The 19590-nt window shown below is 46.8% G+C and overlaps 1 protein-coding gene and 1 long non-coding RNA gene across 3 annotated transcripts in view; one reads left to right on the top strand and one right to left on the bottom strand.

Annotated features, from left to right (window-relative positions):
* LOC139420869 (uncharacterized) overlaps positions 1-19590 on the bottom strand; it is a 247742-nt gene that overhangs the window by 153203 nt on the left and 74949 nt on the right. The window lies entirely within an intron of this gene.
* LOC139420821 (phospholipid-transporting ATPase ID-like) overlaps positions 1-19590 on the top strand; it is a 151904-nt gene that overhangs the window by 94120 nt on the left and 38194 nt on the right. The window contains exons 1-7 of one of the 2 annotated variants that reach the window (XM_071171134.1): positions 2028-2170; positions 13696-13754; positions 13974-14087; positions 15146-15244; positions 17794-17855; positions 18996-19068; positions 19499-19569. In XM_071171134.1, the coding sequence (XP_071027235.1) occupies positions 2065-2170; positions 13696-13754; positions 13974-14087; positions 15146-15244; positions 17794-17855; positions 18996-19068; positions 19499-19569 (584 nt within the window). In that variant the 5' untranslated portion in view covers positions 2028-2064. Of the gene's footprint in view, positions 1-2027; positions 2171-13695; positions 13755-13973; positions 14088-15145; positions 15245-17793; positions 17856-18995; positions 19069-19498; positions 19570-19590 lie in introns of those variants that run through there. The other variant, XM_071171142.1, reaches the window with a different exon arrangement.

Genomic DNA, 19590 nt, shown 5'->3' with positions numbered 1-19590 from the left:
TGTCTGGATGTGTCCTCTAATGCCACGAGACTCCCCACACACGGCACGTGCCCAGGACTCTTTATCCCCGCTGCAGTTTCTCCCATTCCTTACCAACACTCAGGCAACTGGGCTGCTGTGAGAGTCACCTTGGCTCCGTATGCCAGCACAGCACTAGATCCAAGATGGCACCCAGTTTCTCCCTGCAGTGACTTGCTTCTCTCACACCTCTGCAGAGGCAGTTGCCCTGACAACATCAACGACAGCCTGCTATTGGTTGAAACCCTCTGCAAACGGACAGCCTTGGTGATTATGTAATGCAGACAGCTTGTCTGTGTTATTGTGAGGAGGACAATGTTTATGTAATTGGTGCCAGGGAAGGCACGTCCAAGGAATTGATTAGGGTACCCAATAATGCAGTAGCACTATAATGTCCAATAATGCAGGTTTTTTTATTATTATTATTATTTATTTTTTAACCTTTATTTTACTAGGCAAGTCAGTTAAGAACAAATTATTATTTTCAATGACAGCCTAGGAACGGTGGGTTAACTGCCTGTTCAGGGGCAGAACGACAGATTTGTACCTTGTCAGCTCGGGGATTTGAACTTGCAACCTTCCGGTTACTAGTCCAACGCTCTAACCACTAGGCTACCCTGCTGCCCCACGTTGAAGATGTCCTGTATCCAATTCCCAATATCATCATATGAATCACTTTATTACAGTGTCGTGTAATGTTATTTAACATGACTAAAGTTAATCAGTGGAATCAGAGTCGTGAGGACTAAAGGTTCTATCGCATAACGTTCTGATGCCCCCTACATTCAAACAATTGGTCTTTAGACTGTTGAAAGGAAATACAACGTTCCATCATTAGACTTGGCGACAGGCTCCGATGAAGATGCTGCTACTTCAGGTTCCAGTCATTTACAGTGTGGTAACGGCACCGTCAGCATCTCATTCATAGTGACATGAAGGCACCACTTACAGCATCACAGAAAGAGTGGAGCTGGCAGCACAGCATCACAGAGAGAGTGGAGCTGGCAGCACAGCATCACAGAGAGAGTGGAGCTGGCAGCACAGCATCACAGAGAGAGTGGAACTGGCAGCACAGCATCACAGAGCGAGAGCAGCACAGCATCACAGAGAGAGTAGAGCTGGCAGCACAGCATCACAGAGAGAGTGGAGCTGGCAGCACAGCATCACAGAGCGAGAGCAGCACAGCATCACAGAGAGAGTAGAGCTGGCAGCACAGCATCACAGAGAGAGTGGAGCTGGCAGCACAGCATCACAGAGAGAGTGGAGCTGGCAGCACAGCATCACAGAGAGAGTGGAGCTGGCAGCACAGCATCACAGAGCGAGTGGAGCTGGCAGCAGAGCATCACAGAGAGAGTGGAGCTGGCAGCAGAGCATCACAGAGAGAGTGGAGCTGGCAGCACAGCATCACAGAGAGAGTGGAGCTGGCAGCACAGCATCACAGAGAGAGTGGAGCTGGCAGCACAGCATCACAGATAGAGTGGAGCTGGCAGCACAGCATCACAGAGAGAGTGGAGCTGGCAGCAGAGCATCACAGAGAGAGTGGAGCTGGCAGCACAGCATCACAGAGAGAGTGGAGCTGGCAGCACAGCATCACAGAGAGAGTGGAGCTGGCAGCACAGCATCACAGAGAGAGTGGAGCTGGCAGCACAGCATCACAGAGAGAGTGGAGCTGGCAGCACAGCATCACAGAGAGAGTGGAGCTGGCAGCACAGCATCACAGAGAGAGTGGAGCTGGCAGCACAGCATCACAGAGAAAGTGGAGCTGGCAGCACAGCATCACAGCCAATGACCTCAGTGGTTCTGCAGCAGAGAGAGAGAGAGACGTGAGAGAGAGAGAGGGTGAGAGGGGGAGGGGGAGAGAAGCGGTAATGGTATGACACACTCCTAATCTATAACCGGAAACGCAGACGGGACAGGACTGGACCAAGAGTGTTCGGTGCAGCTCCCGGAGCGTCTGTCTCTGCGCAAGATGCTCAGCAGAACCGGGGAAAACCTATCGACCGATTAACTCCGTTAGTCCCTGTTAGGTTAAGGAAGAGAGTCAGGATGACTATCCCCAAAGATATTCCTGAAAAGTGGTTCCCCATCGTTCTTCCACTGCAACAGAAGAAACAACAAGGACTAGCTGCTAAAACCAAGAAGACGTGGACAGGTACTTCTGTTTGCCACAGTCACGTCAGTCATCTGTTTTATATGCAGTGTGTGCCTGTTTGTTCATTGGATGGGGAAATGTGCTGTAGCTTCCATCTATATGATTTATTGTGTTCTGTCTGATGACAGACAGGATCTCCTTGCTATGTGAATAAACCATTCTACATCTCATCTGGTGTCAGTATTCAGTCCCTCTCATCTCATGATTTCTCACATCTCTGCAGTGTCCCCCATCTCCATATCTGCATCATTGTGTGTGTGTTTATGTGTCTGTGTGAAGCCTCATCCATATCTACCTGTCACTCCGTCACCAGTCCACTCCTCTGTCTAACCTTGTATGGATTTGGTTCACACTCGCACGCTTCACTGACTCTCAGTGCCTGTCATTTCACGCCTGACCAGTCACTGTCAGCCAACACTCTACCTCTCAACGCTGTCAGTGGCTGGCACACACACACACACACACACACACACACACACACACACAGATGGAGCTTTTAACAACCTCATCTGTCATTGTAGAATGCTGGACTGAATACTCTGTCCCGTTGACAAGGATTCAGTACCCTGTTCTTGAGAGACATAACTACTGCTGTGGACTGACAGTGTTAATTGTATGTTGCTCATTAGGCCCATAATGAATGATAGTTAATAGAAAAGAATGTCATGACATTCATGAGGCCCTCAGTGTGTGACTAATGTCCCTGTCTGAGCAGCCCGGGGCGATGAGACAAGCCCGGGGCGGTGAGACAAGCCCGGGGTGGTGAGACAGCCCGGGGCGGTGAGACAAGCCCGGGGCGGTAAGACAAGCCCGGGACGGTAAGACAAGCCCGGGGCGGTGAGACAGCCCGGGGCGGTGAGACAGCGCGGGGCGGTGAGACAAGCCCGGGGCGGTGAGACAGCGCGGGGCGGTGAGACAAGCCCGGGGCGGTGAGACAGCCCGGGGCGGTGAGACAGCCCGGGGCGGTGAGACAAGCCCGGGGCGGTGAGACAAGCCCGGGGCGGTGAGACAAGCCCGGGGCGGTGAGACAGCCCGGGGCGGTGAGACAAGCCCGGGGCGGTGAGACAGCCCGGGCGGTGAGACAGCCCGGGGCGGTGAGACATGCCCGGGGCGGTGAGACAAGCCCGGGGCGGTGAGACAGCCCGGGGCGGTGAGACAAGCCCGGGGTGGTGAGACACCACCCCGTGCTTTTCTCTACCTCTCCCTCTCTCTCTCTCTCTCTCTCTCTCTCTCTACCTCTCTCTCTACCTCTCTCTACCTCTACCTCTCTCTACCTCTCCCTCTCTCTCTCTCTACCTCTATACCTCTCCATCTCTCTCTCTCTGTCTCTCCCTCTCTCTCTCTCTTTCTCTCTCTCTCTACCTCTCTCTCTACCTCTACCTCTCTCTCTCTCGCTCTCTACCTCTCTACCTCTCTCTCTGTCTCTACCTCTCTCTACCTCTCTCTACCTCTCTCTCTACCTCTCTACCTCTCTCTCTCTCTACCTCTCTCTCTCTCTCTCTACCTCTCTCTACCTCTCTCTCTCTCTCTCTCTCTCTACCTCTCTGTCTCTCTGTCAGTCCTCATTACGTACCCTTCCTGCTGTGCTTCAGTAGCATCTGGTTATACAGTATTTATCAATTACCTAGACTTCTGTACAGAGCATGTCAGTCACTGGATGTAGCGACAGTTCTTTCATTTATTGGCCCATCTGGTTTTCTTGAGATTTACAAAGTAAACAATGGGACAGTATTCGACAGACCGTCCTCAGGGTTCAGTTAGGGAACATCTACAAGACCAGGCAGCAGAATACAACCCACTAGATAGAACATTGAATGTGTGTGTAGATAGAATAGTGTGTGTTGGTGTGTTGGTGTGTGTGTGTGTGTGTGTGTGTGTGTGTGTGTGTGTGTGTGTGTGTGTGTGTGTGTGTGTGTGTGTGTGTGTGTGTGTGTGTGTGTGTGTGTGTGTGTGTGTGAATGTGTGTGTAGATAGAATAGTGCATGTGCTGGTGTGTGTGAATGTGTGTGTAGATAGAATAGTGCATGTGCTGGTGTGTGTGAATGTGTGTGTAGATAGAATAGTGCATGTGTGTTGGTGTGTGTGAATGTGTGTGTAGATAGAATAGTGCATGTGTGTTGGTGTGTGTGAATGTGTGTGTGTAGATAGAATAGTGCATGTGTGTTGGTGTGTGTGAATGTGTTTGTAGATAGAATAGTGCATGTGTGTTGGTGTGTGTGAATGTGTGTGTAGATAGAATAGTGCATGTGTGTTGGTGTGTGTGAATGTGTGTGGCCACGGGGTGAGTCTAAGAACTGGTGCGTCAGGATTTTGTGGCTGGTGCCGTCATGTCTAGAGAAAGAGAGAGAAAGGGGAGAAGGGGACAAGAGGGAGAGAGTGAGAGAGAAGGAGAGAGAGCTCTGCTGTGGATCTGCCTCTCTCATGGTAACACAGATCCATACATCATGCCTTCACTCACACACACATCCTCTCAACAGGATGATAGTAGCTTGTAGAATCCTCCAGGCCTTGCTCTAACCTAGTTCCTATGCTGTAGATGTCTCTGTGTCCCAGTAAAGAGGTTTAAAGGCTGGATAATGTGCTTCTGTATTGTCCTGCTGCGTAGCTCTGAGAGGCACTGTGGCTGGAGGATGGAGCGTCCTGCTGCGTAGCTCTGAGAGGCACTGTGGCTGGAGGCTGGAGTGTGCTGCTGCGTAGCTCTGAGAGGCACTGTGGCTGGAGGATGGAGCGTCCTGCTGCGTAGCTCTGAGAGGCACTGTGGCTGGAGCGTCCTGCTGCGTAGCTCTGAGAGGCACTGTGGCTGGAGGCTGGAGCGTCCTGCTGCGTAGCTCTGAGAGGCACTGTGGCTGGAGGATGGAGCGTCCTGCTGCGTAGCTCTGAGAGGCACTGTGGCTGGAGGCTGGAGCGTCCTGCTGCGTAGCTCTGAGAGGCACTGTGGCTGGAGGATGGAGCGTCCTGCTGCGTAGCTCTGAGAGGCACTGTGGCTGGAGGCTGGAGCGTCCTGCTGCGTAGCTCTGAGAGGCACTGTGGCTGGAGCGTGCTGCTGCGTAGCTCTGAGAGGCACTGTGGCTGGAGGATGGAGCGTCCTGTTGCGTAGCTCTGAGAGGCACTGTGGCTGGAGGCTGGAGCATCCTGCTGCGTAGCTCTGAGAGGCACTGTGGCTGGAGGCTGGAGCGTCCTGCTGCGTAGCTCTGAGAGGCACTGTGGCTGGAGGCTGGAGCGTCCTGTGGTGTAGCTCTGAGAGGTACTGTGGCTGGAGGCTGGAGCATGCTGCTGCGTAGCTCTGAGAGGCACTGTGGCTGGAGCGTCCTGCTGCGTAGCTCTGAGAGGCACTGTGGCTGGAGGATGAAGCGTCCTGCTGCGTAGCTCTGAGAGGCACTGTGGCTGGAGGATGAAGCGTCCTGCTGCGTAGCTCTGAGAGGCACTGTGGCTGGAGGCTGGAGCGTCCTGCTGCGTAGCTCTGAGAGGCACTGTGGCTGGAGGCTGGAGCGTCCTGCTGCGTAGCCCTGAGAGGCACTGTGGCTGGAGGCTGGAGCTTCCTGCTGCGTAGCTCTGAGCGGCACTGTGGCTGGAGGCTACCTGTCTGCCAGCGGGCATGAGGCTGTTATGTGACCAACCTACCTGTCTGCCAGTGGGCATGGGGCTGTTATGTGACCAACCTACCTGTCTGCCAGCAGGCATGGGGCTGTTATGTGACCAACCTACCTGTCTGCCAGCAGGCTTGGGGCTGTTATGTGACCAACCTACCTGTCTGCCAGCAGGCTTGGGGCTGTTATGTGGACCAGCCTGCCAGCGGGCATGGGGCTGTTATGTGTCCATCTACCTGCCTGCCAGCGGGCATGGGGCTGTTATGTGTCCAACCTACCTGTCTGCCAGCGGGCATGGGGCTGTTATGTGGACCAGCCTGCCAGCGGGCATGGGGTTGTTATGTGACCAACCTACCTGTCTGCCAGCGGGCATGGGGCTGTTATGTGTCCAACCTACCTGTCTGCCAGCGGGCATGGGGCTGTTATGTGACCAACCTACCTGTCTGCCAGCGGGCATGGGGCTGTTATGTGTCCAACCTACCTGTCTGCCAGCGGGCATGGGGCTGTTATGTGACCAACCTACCTGTCTGCCAGCGGGCATGGGGCTGTTATGTGACCAACCTACCTGCCTGCCAGTGTGCATGGGGCTGTTATGTGTCCAACCTACCTGCCTGCCAGCGGGCATGGGGCTGTTATGTGTCCAACCTACCTGCCTGCCAGCGGGCATGGGGCTGTTATGTGTCCAACCTACCTGCCTGCCAGTGGGCATGGGGCTGTTATGTGACCAACCTACCTGCCTGCCAGTGGGCTTGGGGCTGTTATGTGACCAACCTACCTGCCTGCCAGTGGGCATGGGGCTGTTATGTGTCCAACCTACCTGCCTGCCAGTGGCCATGGGGCTGTTATGTGACCAACCTGCCTGCCTGCCTGCCTGCCAGCGGGCATGGGGCTGTTATGTGACCAACCTACCTACCTGCCAGCGGGCATGGGGCTGTTATGTGACCAACCTACCTGCCTGCCAGTGGGCATGAGGCTGTTATGTGTCCAACCTACCTGTCTGCCAGCGGGCATGGGGCTGTTATGTGGGCAACAGGGGTTAATGCAGACTGGCTACAGATTTATTTCAGACGCTGACCAAAGAAACAACACAACGACCTTCAGAGTAAGAGAGCTGGAGGAAGGAGAGAGGGATGGACAGAGAGAGGAGTGGAGGGAGGAAGAGAGGGATGTAGATGTCACGAATCCCGCTTCCTGAGTCTGTGTTTGCCTGTGTTTCTGTCCTGGAGTGTGTCTCCGGTGTCCTGGAATGCACCCTGTCTGGTTGCCGGGCGAATTAGCTTGTTGGGAGATCGAAGTTCACCCGCACCTGTATCCCATCAGTAATCTGCACACCTTTCCTGATCATTACCTCTCCCCTTCAAAAGCTCTGACCTGACATCCATTCCCTGCCGGATCGTTAGCCATGAACAGTATGTTGTGCCATAGTATCAGCCTCAAGCTGGATAGAATTTGTTTTGTTGTTTTTTACTTATTGCTTGCCTTAAACTTACCTCCGTTTGTTCTGTCTTCAGTTACTCACCCGGATCATTTACCCCATTCCCGCCTGGTCGTCGGAGGATTCCGCTACCCCATTGGATCCACCTATTTACTCCCATCAACTCACCACTTGTTGTTTTTTACGTATTGCTTGCCTTAAACGTACCTCCGTTTGTTCTGTCTTCAGTTACTCACCCGGATCATTTACCCCATTCCCGCCTGGTTGTCGGAGGATTCCGCTACCCCATTGGATCCACCTATTTACTCCCATCAACTCACCACCGCTGCCCGCTACGCCACCTGGATATATCTACCCATTCACATTCACTTGTAAATAAATACTCACCTTCTTCCTACTCTCCTTGTCCTGGTCTGCTTCTGGGTTCGATTTTGAAAGAACGTGACAGTAGATAGAGGGATGTAGATAGAGAAAGGAGTGGAGGGAAGAAGTGAGGGATGTAGATAGAGAGAGGAGTGGAGGGAGAAAGAGAGGGATGTAGATAGAGAGAGGGGTAGAGGGAGGAAGAGAGGGATGTAGATAGAGGGAGGAAGAGAGGGATGTAGAGAGAGGAGTGGAGGGAGGAAGAGAGGGATGTAGATAGAGAGAGGAGTAGAGGGAAGAAGAGAGGGATGTAGATAGAGAGAGGAGTAGAGGGAGGAAGAGAGGGATGTAGATAGAGAGAGGAGTGGAGGGAGGAAGAGAGGGATGTAGATAGAGAGAGGAGTGGAGGGAGGAAGAGAGGGATGCAGCAGGGAGGAAGAAACAAGCAGCAGATAGATAAAATGGAGATAAAAGTCTGCATTACTGTAACACAATCTCTCTCTTTCATTCTCTCTCTCTCTTGCTTTCCCTTTCTCTGTCTTTCATTCTCTCTTTCTCTTTCTCTCTCGCTCTCTTTCGCTCTCTGTCTCTCTCTCTGTGTAAACCATTGCAGATATTATGAACAGTTCTTAACCCTAACCTGCCCTGAAACCTGGAACAGTCGTATAACTGACTGACCTCTTAACACTCACAGATCTGACAGTATGAGAGACAGTATGAGAGTTGACACATCCATCCACTGTTTATATAGGGCCTAGGTTAATGTCTTCTTATGGTCCATCAACTGTTTATATAGGGCCTAGGTTAATGTCTCCTTATGGTCCATCAACTGTTTATATAGGGCCTAGGTTAATGTCTTCTTATGGTCCATCAACTGTTTATATAGGGCCTAGGTTAATGTCTTATTGTGGTCCATCAACTGATTATATAGGGCCTAGGTTAATATCTTCTTGTGGTCCATCAACTGTTTATATAGGGCCTAGGTTAATGTCTTCTTGTGGTCCATCAACTGTTTATATAGGGCCTAGGTTAATGTCTTCTTGTGGTCCATCAACTGTTTATATAGGGCCTAGGTTAATGTCTTCTTGTGGTCCATCAACTGTTTATATAGGGCCTAGGTTAATGTCTTCTTGTGGTCCATCAACTGTTTATATAGGGCCTAGGTTAATGTCTTCTTGTGGTCCATCAACTGTTTAAAGAGGCCTAGGTTAATGTCTTCTTGTGGTCCATCTCTGCTCCAGCATGTTGTATATTACTGTAATATGTGTATTGTGTCTACAGTATAATGTATGTGAACTGGATGTGTATGTGTGAATGTGTGAATAAACTATGTTAGTGAGTGTGAGGGCTGTGTGTTTTGGTAGTTCAGACAGGGCTGTGTATTTTGGTAGGTCAGACAGGACTGTGTGTTTTGGTAGGGTAGACAGGACTGTGTGTTTTGGTAGGTTAGACAGGACTGTGTGTTTTGGTAGGTCAGATGGGGCTGAGTGTTTTGGTAGTTCAGACAGGGCTGTGTGTTTTGGTAGTTCAGACAGGGCTGTGTGTTTTGGTAGGTTAGACAGGGCTGTGTGTTTTGGTAGTTCAGACAGGGCTGTGTATTTTGGTAGGTCAGACAGGACTGTGTGTTTTGGTAGGTCAGATGGGGCTATGTGAGTTTTGGTAGTTCAGACAGGGCTGTGTGTTTTGGTAGATCAGACAGGGCTGTGTGTTTTGGTAGGGTAGACAGGACTGTGTGTTTTGGTAGGTTAGACAGGACTGTGTGTTTTGGTAGGTCAGATGGGGCTGAGTGTTTTGGTAGTTCAGACAGGGCTGTGTGTTTTGGTAGTTCAGACAGGGCTGTGTGTTTTGGTAGGTTAGACAGGGCTGTGTGTTTTGGTAGTTCAGACAGGGCTGTGTATTTTGGTAGGTCAGACAGGACTGTGTGTTTTGGTAGGTCAGATGGGGCTATGTGAGTTTTGGTAGTTCAGACAGGGCTGTGTGTTTTGGTAGATCAGACAGGGCTGTGTGTTTTGGTAGGTTAGACAGGACTGTGTGTTTTGGTAGGTCAGATGGGGCTGTGTGTTTTGGTAGTTCAGACAGGGCTGTGTGTTTCGGTAGTTCAGACAGGACTCTGTGTTTCGGTAGGTTAGACAGGACTGTGTGTTTTGGTAGTTCAGACAGGGCTGTGTGTTTTGGTAGTTCAGACAGGCCTGTGTGTTTTGGTAGTTCAGATCGGACTGTGTGTTTCGGTAGGTTAGACAGGGCTGTGTGTTTCGGTAGGGCTGTGTATTTTGGTAGGTCAGACAGGACTGTGTGTTTTGGTAGGGTAGACAGGACTGTGTGTTTCAGTAGGTTAGACAGGGCTGTGTATTTTGGTAGGTCAGACAGGACTGTGTGTTTTGGTAGGTCAGACGGGACTGTGTGTTTTGGTAGTTCAGACAGGACTGTGTGTTTTGGTAGGTCAGACAGGACTGTGTTTCGGTAGGTTAGACAGGGCTGTGTGTTTTGGTACGTCAGATGGGACTGTGTGTCTTGGTAGGTCAGACAGGACAGTGTGTTTTAGTAGGTCAGACAGGACTGTGTGTTTTGGTAGGTCAGACAGGACTATGTGTTTTGGTAGATTAGACAGGACTGTGTGTTTTGGTAGATCAGACAGGACTGTGTTCTTGGTAGGTCAGACAGGACAGTGTGTTTTGGTAGATCAGACAGGACTGTGTGTCTTGGTAGGTCAGACAGGACAGTGTGTTTTAGTAGATTAGACAGGACTGTGTGTGTTGGTAGGCCAGACAGGACTGTGTGTTTTGGTAGATTAGACAGGACTGTGTGTTTTGGTAGGCCAGACAGGACTGTGTGTTTTGGTAGATTAGACAGGACTGTGTGTTTTGGTAGATTAGACAGGACTGTGTGTTTTGGTAGGTCAGACAGGACTGTGTGTTTTAGTAGGTCAGACAGGGCTGTGTATTTTGGTAGGTCAGACAGGACTGTGTGTTTTGGTAGGTCAGATGGGGCTGTGTGTTTTGGTAGGTCAGACAGTGCTGAACAAGGCTATTCCTCAGGAGGATGAGACTAGAGGGACTGACATGCATGCTGCTGCACAGGAAACCACTGGTGTGTGTGTGGTTGAGGGGCTGGTTATAGACTGGTCTGCTGACAGAGACAAACAGGAAGGAAGTTAGCAGGTGTGTGACTGTGTGTGTACTGTATGCTTTTTTCCGATTCCTCTGAAACAGGACAGTGTTTGACTGACCTACCTGTGACTGTGTGTTTGTGTGGTGTGTGTGTGTGTGTGTGTGTGTTTGTGTGTGTGTGTGTGTGTGTGTGTGTGTGTGTGCTCTACTCTGGGTGAACAGCAGTCATTTCATTTTTAAAGCTCTCATCAATATTAGAGGAGAGAAGGAGGCAGGGAGGGTTTCTCCAAAACATTCACTGCATCAATCAGCACAAAACGCTTTTAACAGAGAGAGAGAAAGAGAGAGAGAAAGAAAGAAAGAAAGAAAGAAAGAAAGAAAGAAAGAAAGAAAGAAAGAAAGAGAAGGGGAGTGAGGGAGAGAGAGAGAGAAAGAAGGAAAGAAAGAGAGAAAGAAAGAAAGAAAGAGAAGGGGAGTGAGAGAAAGAGAGGAAGAAGGAAAGAAAGAAAGAAAGAGAAAGAAAGAAAGAGAGAAAGAAAGTAAGAGAAGGGGAGTGAGAGAATACAGTTTCTCTATGTTGATGGAGAACCAGAGGGAGAGCACTGTTGCTAAGGGGAAGGGAGTTATTCTCTTAATATTTAGAGTGAGGGATGGAGGGAGGAGTTTGAGTGGCTGGAGAGCTGGAGCTTTCAGCATCCTAGAGAGAGAGTGAAAGAGAGGGAAAGTGAGTGAGAGAGGGAGAAAGAGAGAGAGAGGGAGAGACAGAAAGAGAGGGAGAGAGGGAGAGAGAGAGAGACAGCTGGAGCTTTCAGCATCCTCCTAGAGAGAGGGAATGAGACTTTAGTTTGAGGTGTGAGTAATCCCTCAAAGTGTAGGCATATCCAGTGGTGTTAAAAAACAACACCTGACTGACTCAAACTACAGCCTTCAAAATAAAGGTCTGATACTCATTAACGTATAAACCTCAACGTACGTACACATTCACCTCAACTCAATGTACACATTCACCTCAGCGTACACGTTCACCTCAACTCAATGTACACATTCACCTCACCTTAAGGTACACATTCACCTCACCTCAATGTACACATTCACCTCAACATACACATTCACCTCAACTCAACATACACATTCACCTCACTTCAAGGTATACATTCACCTCAACGTATACATTCACCTCACCGTATAGATTCACCTCACCTCAACGTATAGATTCACCTCACCGTATACATTCACCTCAATGTATAAATTTACTTCACCTCAACGTACACATTCACCTCAGCTCAACGTATACATTCACCTCAACGTATAGATTCACCTCACCTCAACGTATACATTCACCTCAATGTACACATTCACCTCAACTCACCGTATACATTCACCTCACCTCAACGTATACATTCACCTCAACGTATACATTCACCTCAACGTATACATTCACCTCAATGTATAAATTTACTTCACCTCAACGTACACATTCACCTCAACGTATACATTCACCTCATGGTACACATTCACCTCAACGTATACATTCACCTCAACGTACACATTCACTTCAGCTCAACGTATTCATTCACCTCAACGTACACATTCACCTCAACGTATACATTCACCTCAACGTATACATTCACCTCAGCTCAACGTATACATTCAACTCAACATACACATTCACCTCACCTCAAGGTACACATTCACCTCAACGTACACATTCACCTCAATGTACACATTCACCTCAACTCAATGTACACATTCACTTCAGCTCAAGGTATACATTCACCTCACCTCAAGGTATACATTCACCTCACCTCAACGTACACATTCACCTCAACTCAACGTACACATTCACTTCAGCTCAAGGTATACATTCACCTCAACGTATACATTCACCTCACCTCAAGGTACACATTCACCTCAACGTACACATTCACCTCAACGTACACATTCACCTCAACGTATACATTCACCTCAACGTACACATTCACCTCAACGTACATATTCACCTCACCTCAAGGTACACATTCACCTCAACGTACACATTCACCTCAACTCAACATACACATTCACTTCAGCTCAAGGTATACATTCACCTCAATGTACACATTCACTTCAGCTCAAGGTATACATTCACCTCACCTCAGCGTACACATTCACCTCAACTCAACGTACACATTCACTTCAGCTCAAGGTATACATTCAACTCACCTCAACGTACACATTCACCTCAACTCAACGTACACATTCACCTCACCTCAAGGTATACATTCACCTCAGCTGACCTCTACAGAGTCATGGCCTGTTTATTTCCTTAGTGACGCAAAGATCACCCTCCAGTGGTGGGTTAACTGTGTCTGGTCTGAGCCTGTTGGGTTGTTCATGTTCAGAAGCACCAGCCAAACAGAGCTAATTCCTCTTACAACGTGATTGACCTGCCAGTCAGTGTGTGTGTGTGTGTGCGTGTGCGTGTGCATGTGCATGTGTAGCTCTATATTGATTTGGTTGTACTGTATATGTTAATTAGATAGGCAAAATCAACCTCTCTCCATCTCTCTTTTTCTGTCCCAACACAGACTGTAGTTACAGATGTTCTATGCTAATCTGACCAGTTTCTCACAGCAGGACAATAATCCTGCAGCAACAGGAACTGTGAATTATTATGTGGAATATAATTAATAGACATTTTTGTAGAGGTTGATACATTTTTTGTTAAGTCTGACATTTTAAAGTGGAAATGACAACATTTAAAAGCCTTTTTAAACCTTGAATACACTGAAAATGTGCCTTTCCTGCTGCACAGGAAAATTCCCTGTGACCACAGAGGGATCAAATTAACATAGAACATCTGTATTGATGAATTAGTGATATGGACTCGGCCTGGGATAATCACCCTCTTACAAACACACACACAAAGGCAAGGTCCCTGGCAGGGAATCTGTGTGTTATCCCAAAGATATTTTTGGTTAAGATGTTTTAGAGTTGTGTTATTCAAAGTTATGTGTTGTCTGTCTCACAGTTGTGTTGTGTGTGTTTCACCAGAGGAGGAGAGGAGGGTTCGGGCCAATGACAGAGAATACAACGAGAAGTTTCAGTATGCGGTAAGAGAGATAGTTTGTGTGTTTGTGTGCGTACATGATTATATATGTGTATTTATGTTTAAGTACATTACATGACTAATCATAGACCAACATTTTCTATTTTTGTAGTAATTAGTATTTCACATTTAGAGCATACCTTCCTCTATTCCCCCTTCTCTTTATCTCTTTATCTCTCTTTATTTCTCTTTATCTCTCTCTCTCGCTCTCTATCTCTCTCAGAGTAACTGTATTGTGACGTCTAAGTACAACGTCATCACCTTTCTGCCCGTCAACCTGTTTGAACAGTTCCAGGAAGTGGCCAACACCTACTTCCTCTTTCTGCTCATACTGCAGGTAAGATGGAAGCAGGGAGAGGAAGTGGAGGTATGGGGAGGGCAGAGAGAGACAGGGATAAAGCAATGGAGGGAGAGGAAGTGGAGGTATGGGGAGGGCAGAGAGTGACGGGGATAAAGCAATGGAGGGAGAGGAAGTGGAGGTATGGGGAGGGCAGAGAGAGACAGGGATAAAGCAATGGAGGGAGAGGAAGTGGAGGTATGGGGAGGGCAGAGAGTGACGGGGATAAAGCAATGGAGGGAGAGGAAATGGAGGTATGGGGAGGGCAGAGAGAGACGGGGATAAAACAATGGAGGGAGAGGAAGTGAAGACAGGGGTGCTGTAAAGGGGGGTGGGGTGGAGATGAGTGGGGAGGGGAGAAAGAGAGGCTATCAGTTTTCACCACACTGAAGGACACAGCAGGTACATCATAGAGACTGCTTTCTTTTCTTTCTTTGTTTTACCTCCCATCCCATCTCACTCTCCTCTCTTTCTCTCCCCTTCCTCCCTCCTCTCGCTCTCTTTCTCTCCCCTTCCTCCCTCCTCTCTCTCTTCCTCCCCTTTCTCCCTCCTCTCTCTCTCCTCTCTTTCTCTCCCCTTCCTCCCTCCTCTCTCTCTTCCTACCCTTTCTCCCTCCTCTCGCTCTCCTCTCTTTCTCTCCCCTTCCTCCCTCCTCTCGCTCTTCCTACCCTTTCTCCCTCCTCTCGCTCTCCTCTCTTTCTCTCCCCTTCCTCCCTCCTCTCGCTCTCCTCTCTTTCGCTCCCCTTCCTCCCTCCTCTCTCTCTTCCTCCCCTTTCTCCTGCCCCTACCGCTCTCTTTTTTCCCTCTCTCTCTCCCTCCCTCTCCTTCCTCCTGCCCCCTCACTCTCTGTTTCCCTCTCTCTCTCCCTCCCGCTCCTTCCTCCTGCCCCCTCACTCTCTGTTTCCCTCTCTCTCCCCTTCCTCCCTCCTCTCTCTCTCCCTACCTCTCTCTTTCTCTCTCACTCACTCACTTTTCTCTCTCTCTCTCTCTCTCTCTCTCTCTCTCTCTCTCTCTCTCTCTCTCTCCCTCCCTCCCTCCCTCCCTCTCTCTCTCTCCAGTTGATTCCTCAGATCTCGTCTCTCTCCTGGTTCACCACCATAGTGCCTTTAGTCCTGGTGCTCAGCATCACTGCAGTAAAGGATGCCACTGACGACTACGTGAGTGTCTGTCACACACACACACACACACACACACACACACACTAGGGCTGTGACGATTATGGAATTTGGGGTAACAATACATTTTCATGCAAATGGAAATGGTTATTATTATAATTGTAATTTTGGTTGAATAATCTTTAGAGCTTGAAATGCATCATAATGCGTCTGTAAAATGTGCTGTGACGACCTAATGATTACAACACAGCTTTGGTGAAACCCCTGTCTCAAAAACAAATGGTTCTGACCGTTTGGAACTTTGGAAAATGAAGCTTCTCCCGACTGTGCCTTTCTGATCGTAAAATGATTACCAGCTTTACCCACTTCATGTAAAATGATTACCAACTTTACCCACTTCATGTAAAATGATTACCAACTTTACCCACTTCATGTAAAATGATTACCAACTTTACCCACTTCATGTAAAATGATTACCAACTTTACCCACTTCATGTAAAATGATTACCAACTTTACCCACTTCATGTAAAATGATTACCAGCTTTACCCACTTCATGTAAAATGATTACCAACTTTACCCACTTCATGTAAAATGATTACCAACTTTACCCACTTCATGTAAAATGATTACCAACTTTACCCACTTCATGTAAAATGATTACCAGCTTTACCCACTTCATGTAAAATGATTACCAACTTTACCCACTTCATGTAAAATGATTACCAGCTTTACCCACTTCATGTTAAATGATTACCAGCTTTACCCACTTCATGTAAAATGATTACCAGCTTTACCCACTTCATGTAAAATGATTACCAACTTTACCCACTTCACGTAAAATGATTACCAGCTTTACCCACTTCATGTAAAATGATTACCAGCTTTACCCACTTCATGTAAAATGATTACCAACTTTACCCACTTCATGTAAAATGATTACCAACTTTACCCACTTCATGTAAAACGATTACCAACTTTACCCACTTCATGTAAAATGATTACCAGCTTTACCCACTTCATGTAAAATGATTACCAACTTTACCCACTTCATGTAAAATGATTACCAGCTTTACCCACTTCATGTAAAATGATTACCAACTTTACCCATGTAAAATAATTACCAACTTTACCCACTTCATGTAAAATGATTACCAACTTTACCCACTTCATGTAAAATGATTACCAACTTTACCCACTTCATGTAAAATGATTACAAACTTTACCCATGTAAAATGATTACCAGCTTTACCCACTTCATGTAAAATGATTACCAACTTTACCCATGTAAAATAATTACCAACTTTACCCACTTCATGTAAAATGATTACCAACTTTACCCACTTCATGTAAAATGATTACCAACTTTACCCACTTCATGTAAAATGATTACCAACTTTACCCATGTAAAATAATTACCAACTTTACCCACTTCATGTAAAATGATTACCAACTTTACCCACTTCATGTAAAATGATTACCAACTTTACCCACTTCATGTAAAATGATTACCAACTTTACCCATGTAAAATAATTACCAACTTTACCCACTTCATGTAAAATGATTACCAGCTTTACCCACTTCATGTAAAATGATTACCAACTTTACCCACTTCATGTAAAATGATTACAAACTTTACCCACTTCATGTTAAATGATTACCAACGTTACCCACTTCATGTAAAATGATTACCAGCTTTACCCACTTCATGTAAAATGATTACCAACTTTACCCACTTCATGTAAAACGATTACCAACTTTACCCACTTCATGTAAAATGATTACCAACTTTACCCATGTAAAATAATTACCAACTTTAACCACTGCATGTAAAATGATTACCAACTTTACCCATGTAAAATAATTACCAACTTTACCCACTTCATGTAAAACGATTACCAACTTTACCCACTTCATGTAAAATGATTACCAACTTTACCCATGTAAAATAATTACCAACTTTACCCACTTCATGTAAAATGATTACCAGCTTTACCCACTTCATGTAAAATGATTACCAACTTTACCCACTTCATGTAAAATGATTACCAGCTTTACCCACTTCATGTAAAATGATTACCAACCTTACCCACTTCATGTAAAATGATTACCAACTTTACCCACTTCATGTAAAATGATTACCAGCTTTACCCACTTCATGTAAAATAATTACCAACTTTACCCACTTCATGTAAAATGATTACCAGCTTTACCCACTTCATGTAAAATGATTACCAACTTTACCTACTTCATGTAAAATGATTACCAGCTTTACCCACTTCATGTAAAAGGATTACCAACTTTACCCACTTCATGTAAAATGATTACCAGCTTTACCCACTTCATGTAAAATGATTACCAGCTTTACCCATGTAAAATGAAAAACTGCTATTGGGTGAACTGTATCTAGTTGAATATAAAGTTGAATGCCCCGTCTCCTAAAATAAATGTCTTAAGATGGGCAGATCATGACTATTATTTTGAAGTTTTTGTCCGTAATTGTTGGTTGATAATTGTAACTGTCCTAACTTACACTATTCAAAACACATACTATTCGGAGAGAAAAACATGTAAATTCTTGTCTCCTTCAGTTCCGTCACAAGAGTGACAACCAGGTGAACAACCGGCAGTCTCAGGTCGTCATCCACGGCTCGTAAGTCTCCTCTAGTCCAGTCTACACTCAGCAAGACAGACAGTCATCTAGTAGAGTCTACACTCAGCAATACAGACAGTCATCTAGTCCAGTCTACACTCAGCAATACAGCCAGTCATCTAGTAGAGTCTACACTCAGCAATACAGCCATTCATCTAGTCCAGTCTACACTCAGCAATACAGCCATTCATCTAGTCCAGTCTACACTCAGCAATACAGACAGTCCTCTAGTCCAGTCTACACTCAGCAATAAGGACAGTCCTCTAGTCCAGTCTACACTCAGAAATAAAGACAGACATCTAGTCCAGTCTACACTCAGCAATACAGACATTCATCTAGTCTAGTCTCTAATCAGCAATAAAGACAGACATCTAGTCCAGTCTACACTCAGCAGTACAGACAGTCCTCTAGTCCAGTCTACACTCAGCAATAAGGACAGGCATCTAGTCCAGTCTACACTCAGCAATACAGACATTAATCTAGTCCAGTCTACACTCATTAATACAGACAGGCATCTAGTCCAGTCTACACTCAGCAATACAGACAGTTATCTAGTCCAGTCTCTAATCAGCAATAAAGACAGTCTAGTCCAGTCTACACTCATTAATACAGACAGTTATGTAGTCCAGTCTACGCTCAGAAATACATACATTCATCTAGTCCTGTCTACACTCAGCAATAAAGACAGTCATCTAGTCCAGTCTACACTCAGCAATGCAGACAGTCATCTAGTCCAGTTTACACTCATTAGTACAGACAGGCATCTAGTCCAGTCTACACTGAGCAATACAGACAGTCATCTAGTCCAGTCTACACTCATAAATACAGACAGTCATCTAGTCCAGTCTACACTCATAAATACAGACATTAATCTAGTCCAGTCTACACTCATAAATACAGACATTTATCTACATATCGTAAGCTGTTTCTATTTATAATTTAGTTCCTCTTTCTACCTACCTACCTACCTACCTACCTCTCTCTCTCTCTCTGCCTCTCTCTCTCTCTCTCTCCCTCTCTCTCTCCCTCTCTCTCACCCTCCCTCCGTCTCTCTCTCTCTCTCCCTCTCTCTCACCCTCCCTCCCTCCTTCTCTCCCTCCCTCTCTTTCTCTCTCTCTCCCTCCCTCGTTTCTCTCTCAGTCTTCAGAAGGAGAAGTGGATGAATGTAAGAGTGGGTGATATCATTAAACTGGAGAATAACCAGTTTGTGGCAGTAAGTGTATGTCATTCAATCATCAACATAATGTATCACTCACACACACACACACACACACACACACACACACACACACACACTGGTCATGATTCATTTACAACTGTTGTAATGTACTCTGTCATAACACGTTTTTTATGGTGCAGTGCAATGGTTTGATATATATACAAGCACTTACCGGTATTGAGATTCATTCATGGTGGTTTTAAAGGCTTCCATAAAGGCGATGTAACACACAGCACTCTCATATTTCAGCCAAACAATCTCTACACTAAGGTTAACTTTCAATGTACTGTACTAGTAGCGTGTTAGCCAGAGCTTCTGGAATGTGTTAGCCTTGTTAGATGGCCATGCTAGAAGGAACAGAGTGGTATTATCAGAAATGCTAGTGTGTTAGCGGATGCTAATGCTAGCTGATGTTTCTCTTCAGGCTGACCTTCTCTTACTGTCCAGTAGTGAGCCTCATAGCCTCTGTTACATCGAGACCGCAGAGCTAGATGGGTAAGAACACACCATAACACA

Source organism: Oncorhynchus clarkii, chromosome 2 (assembly GCF_045791955.1).
Source record: "Oncorhynchus clarkii lewisi isolate Uvic-CL-2024 chromosome 2, UVic_Ocla_1.0, whole genome shotgun sequence".
Taxonomy (NCBI): domain Eukaryota; kingdom Metazoa; phylum Chordata; class Actinopteri; order Salmoniformes; family Salmonidae; genus Oncorhynchus; species Oncorhynchus clarkii.
The sequence above is the reverse complement of the archived record's forward strand: the minus strand, read 5'-3'. Positions and strand labels throughout refer to the sequence as shown.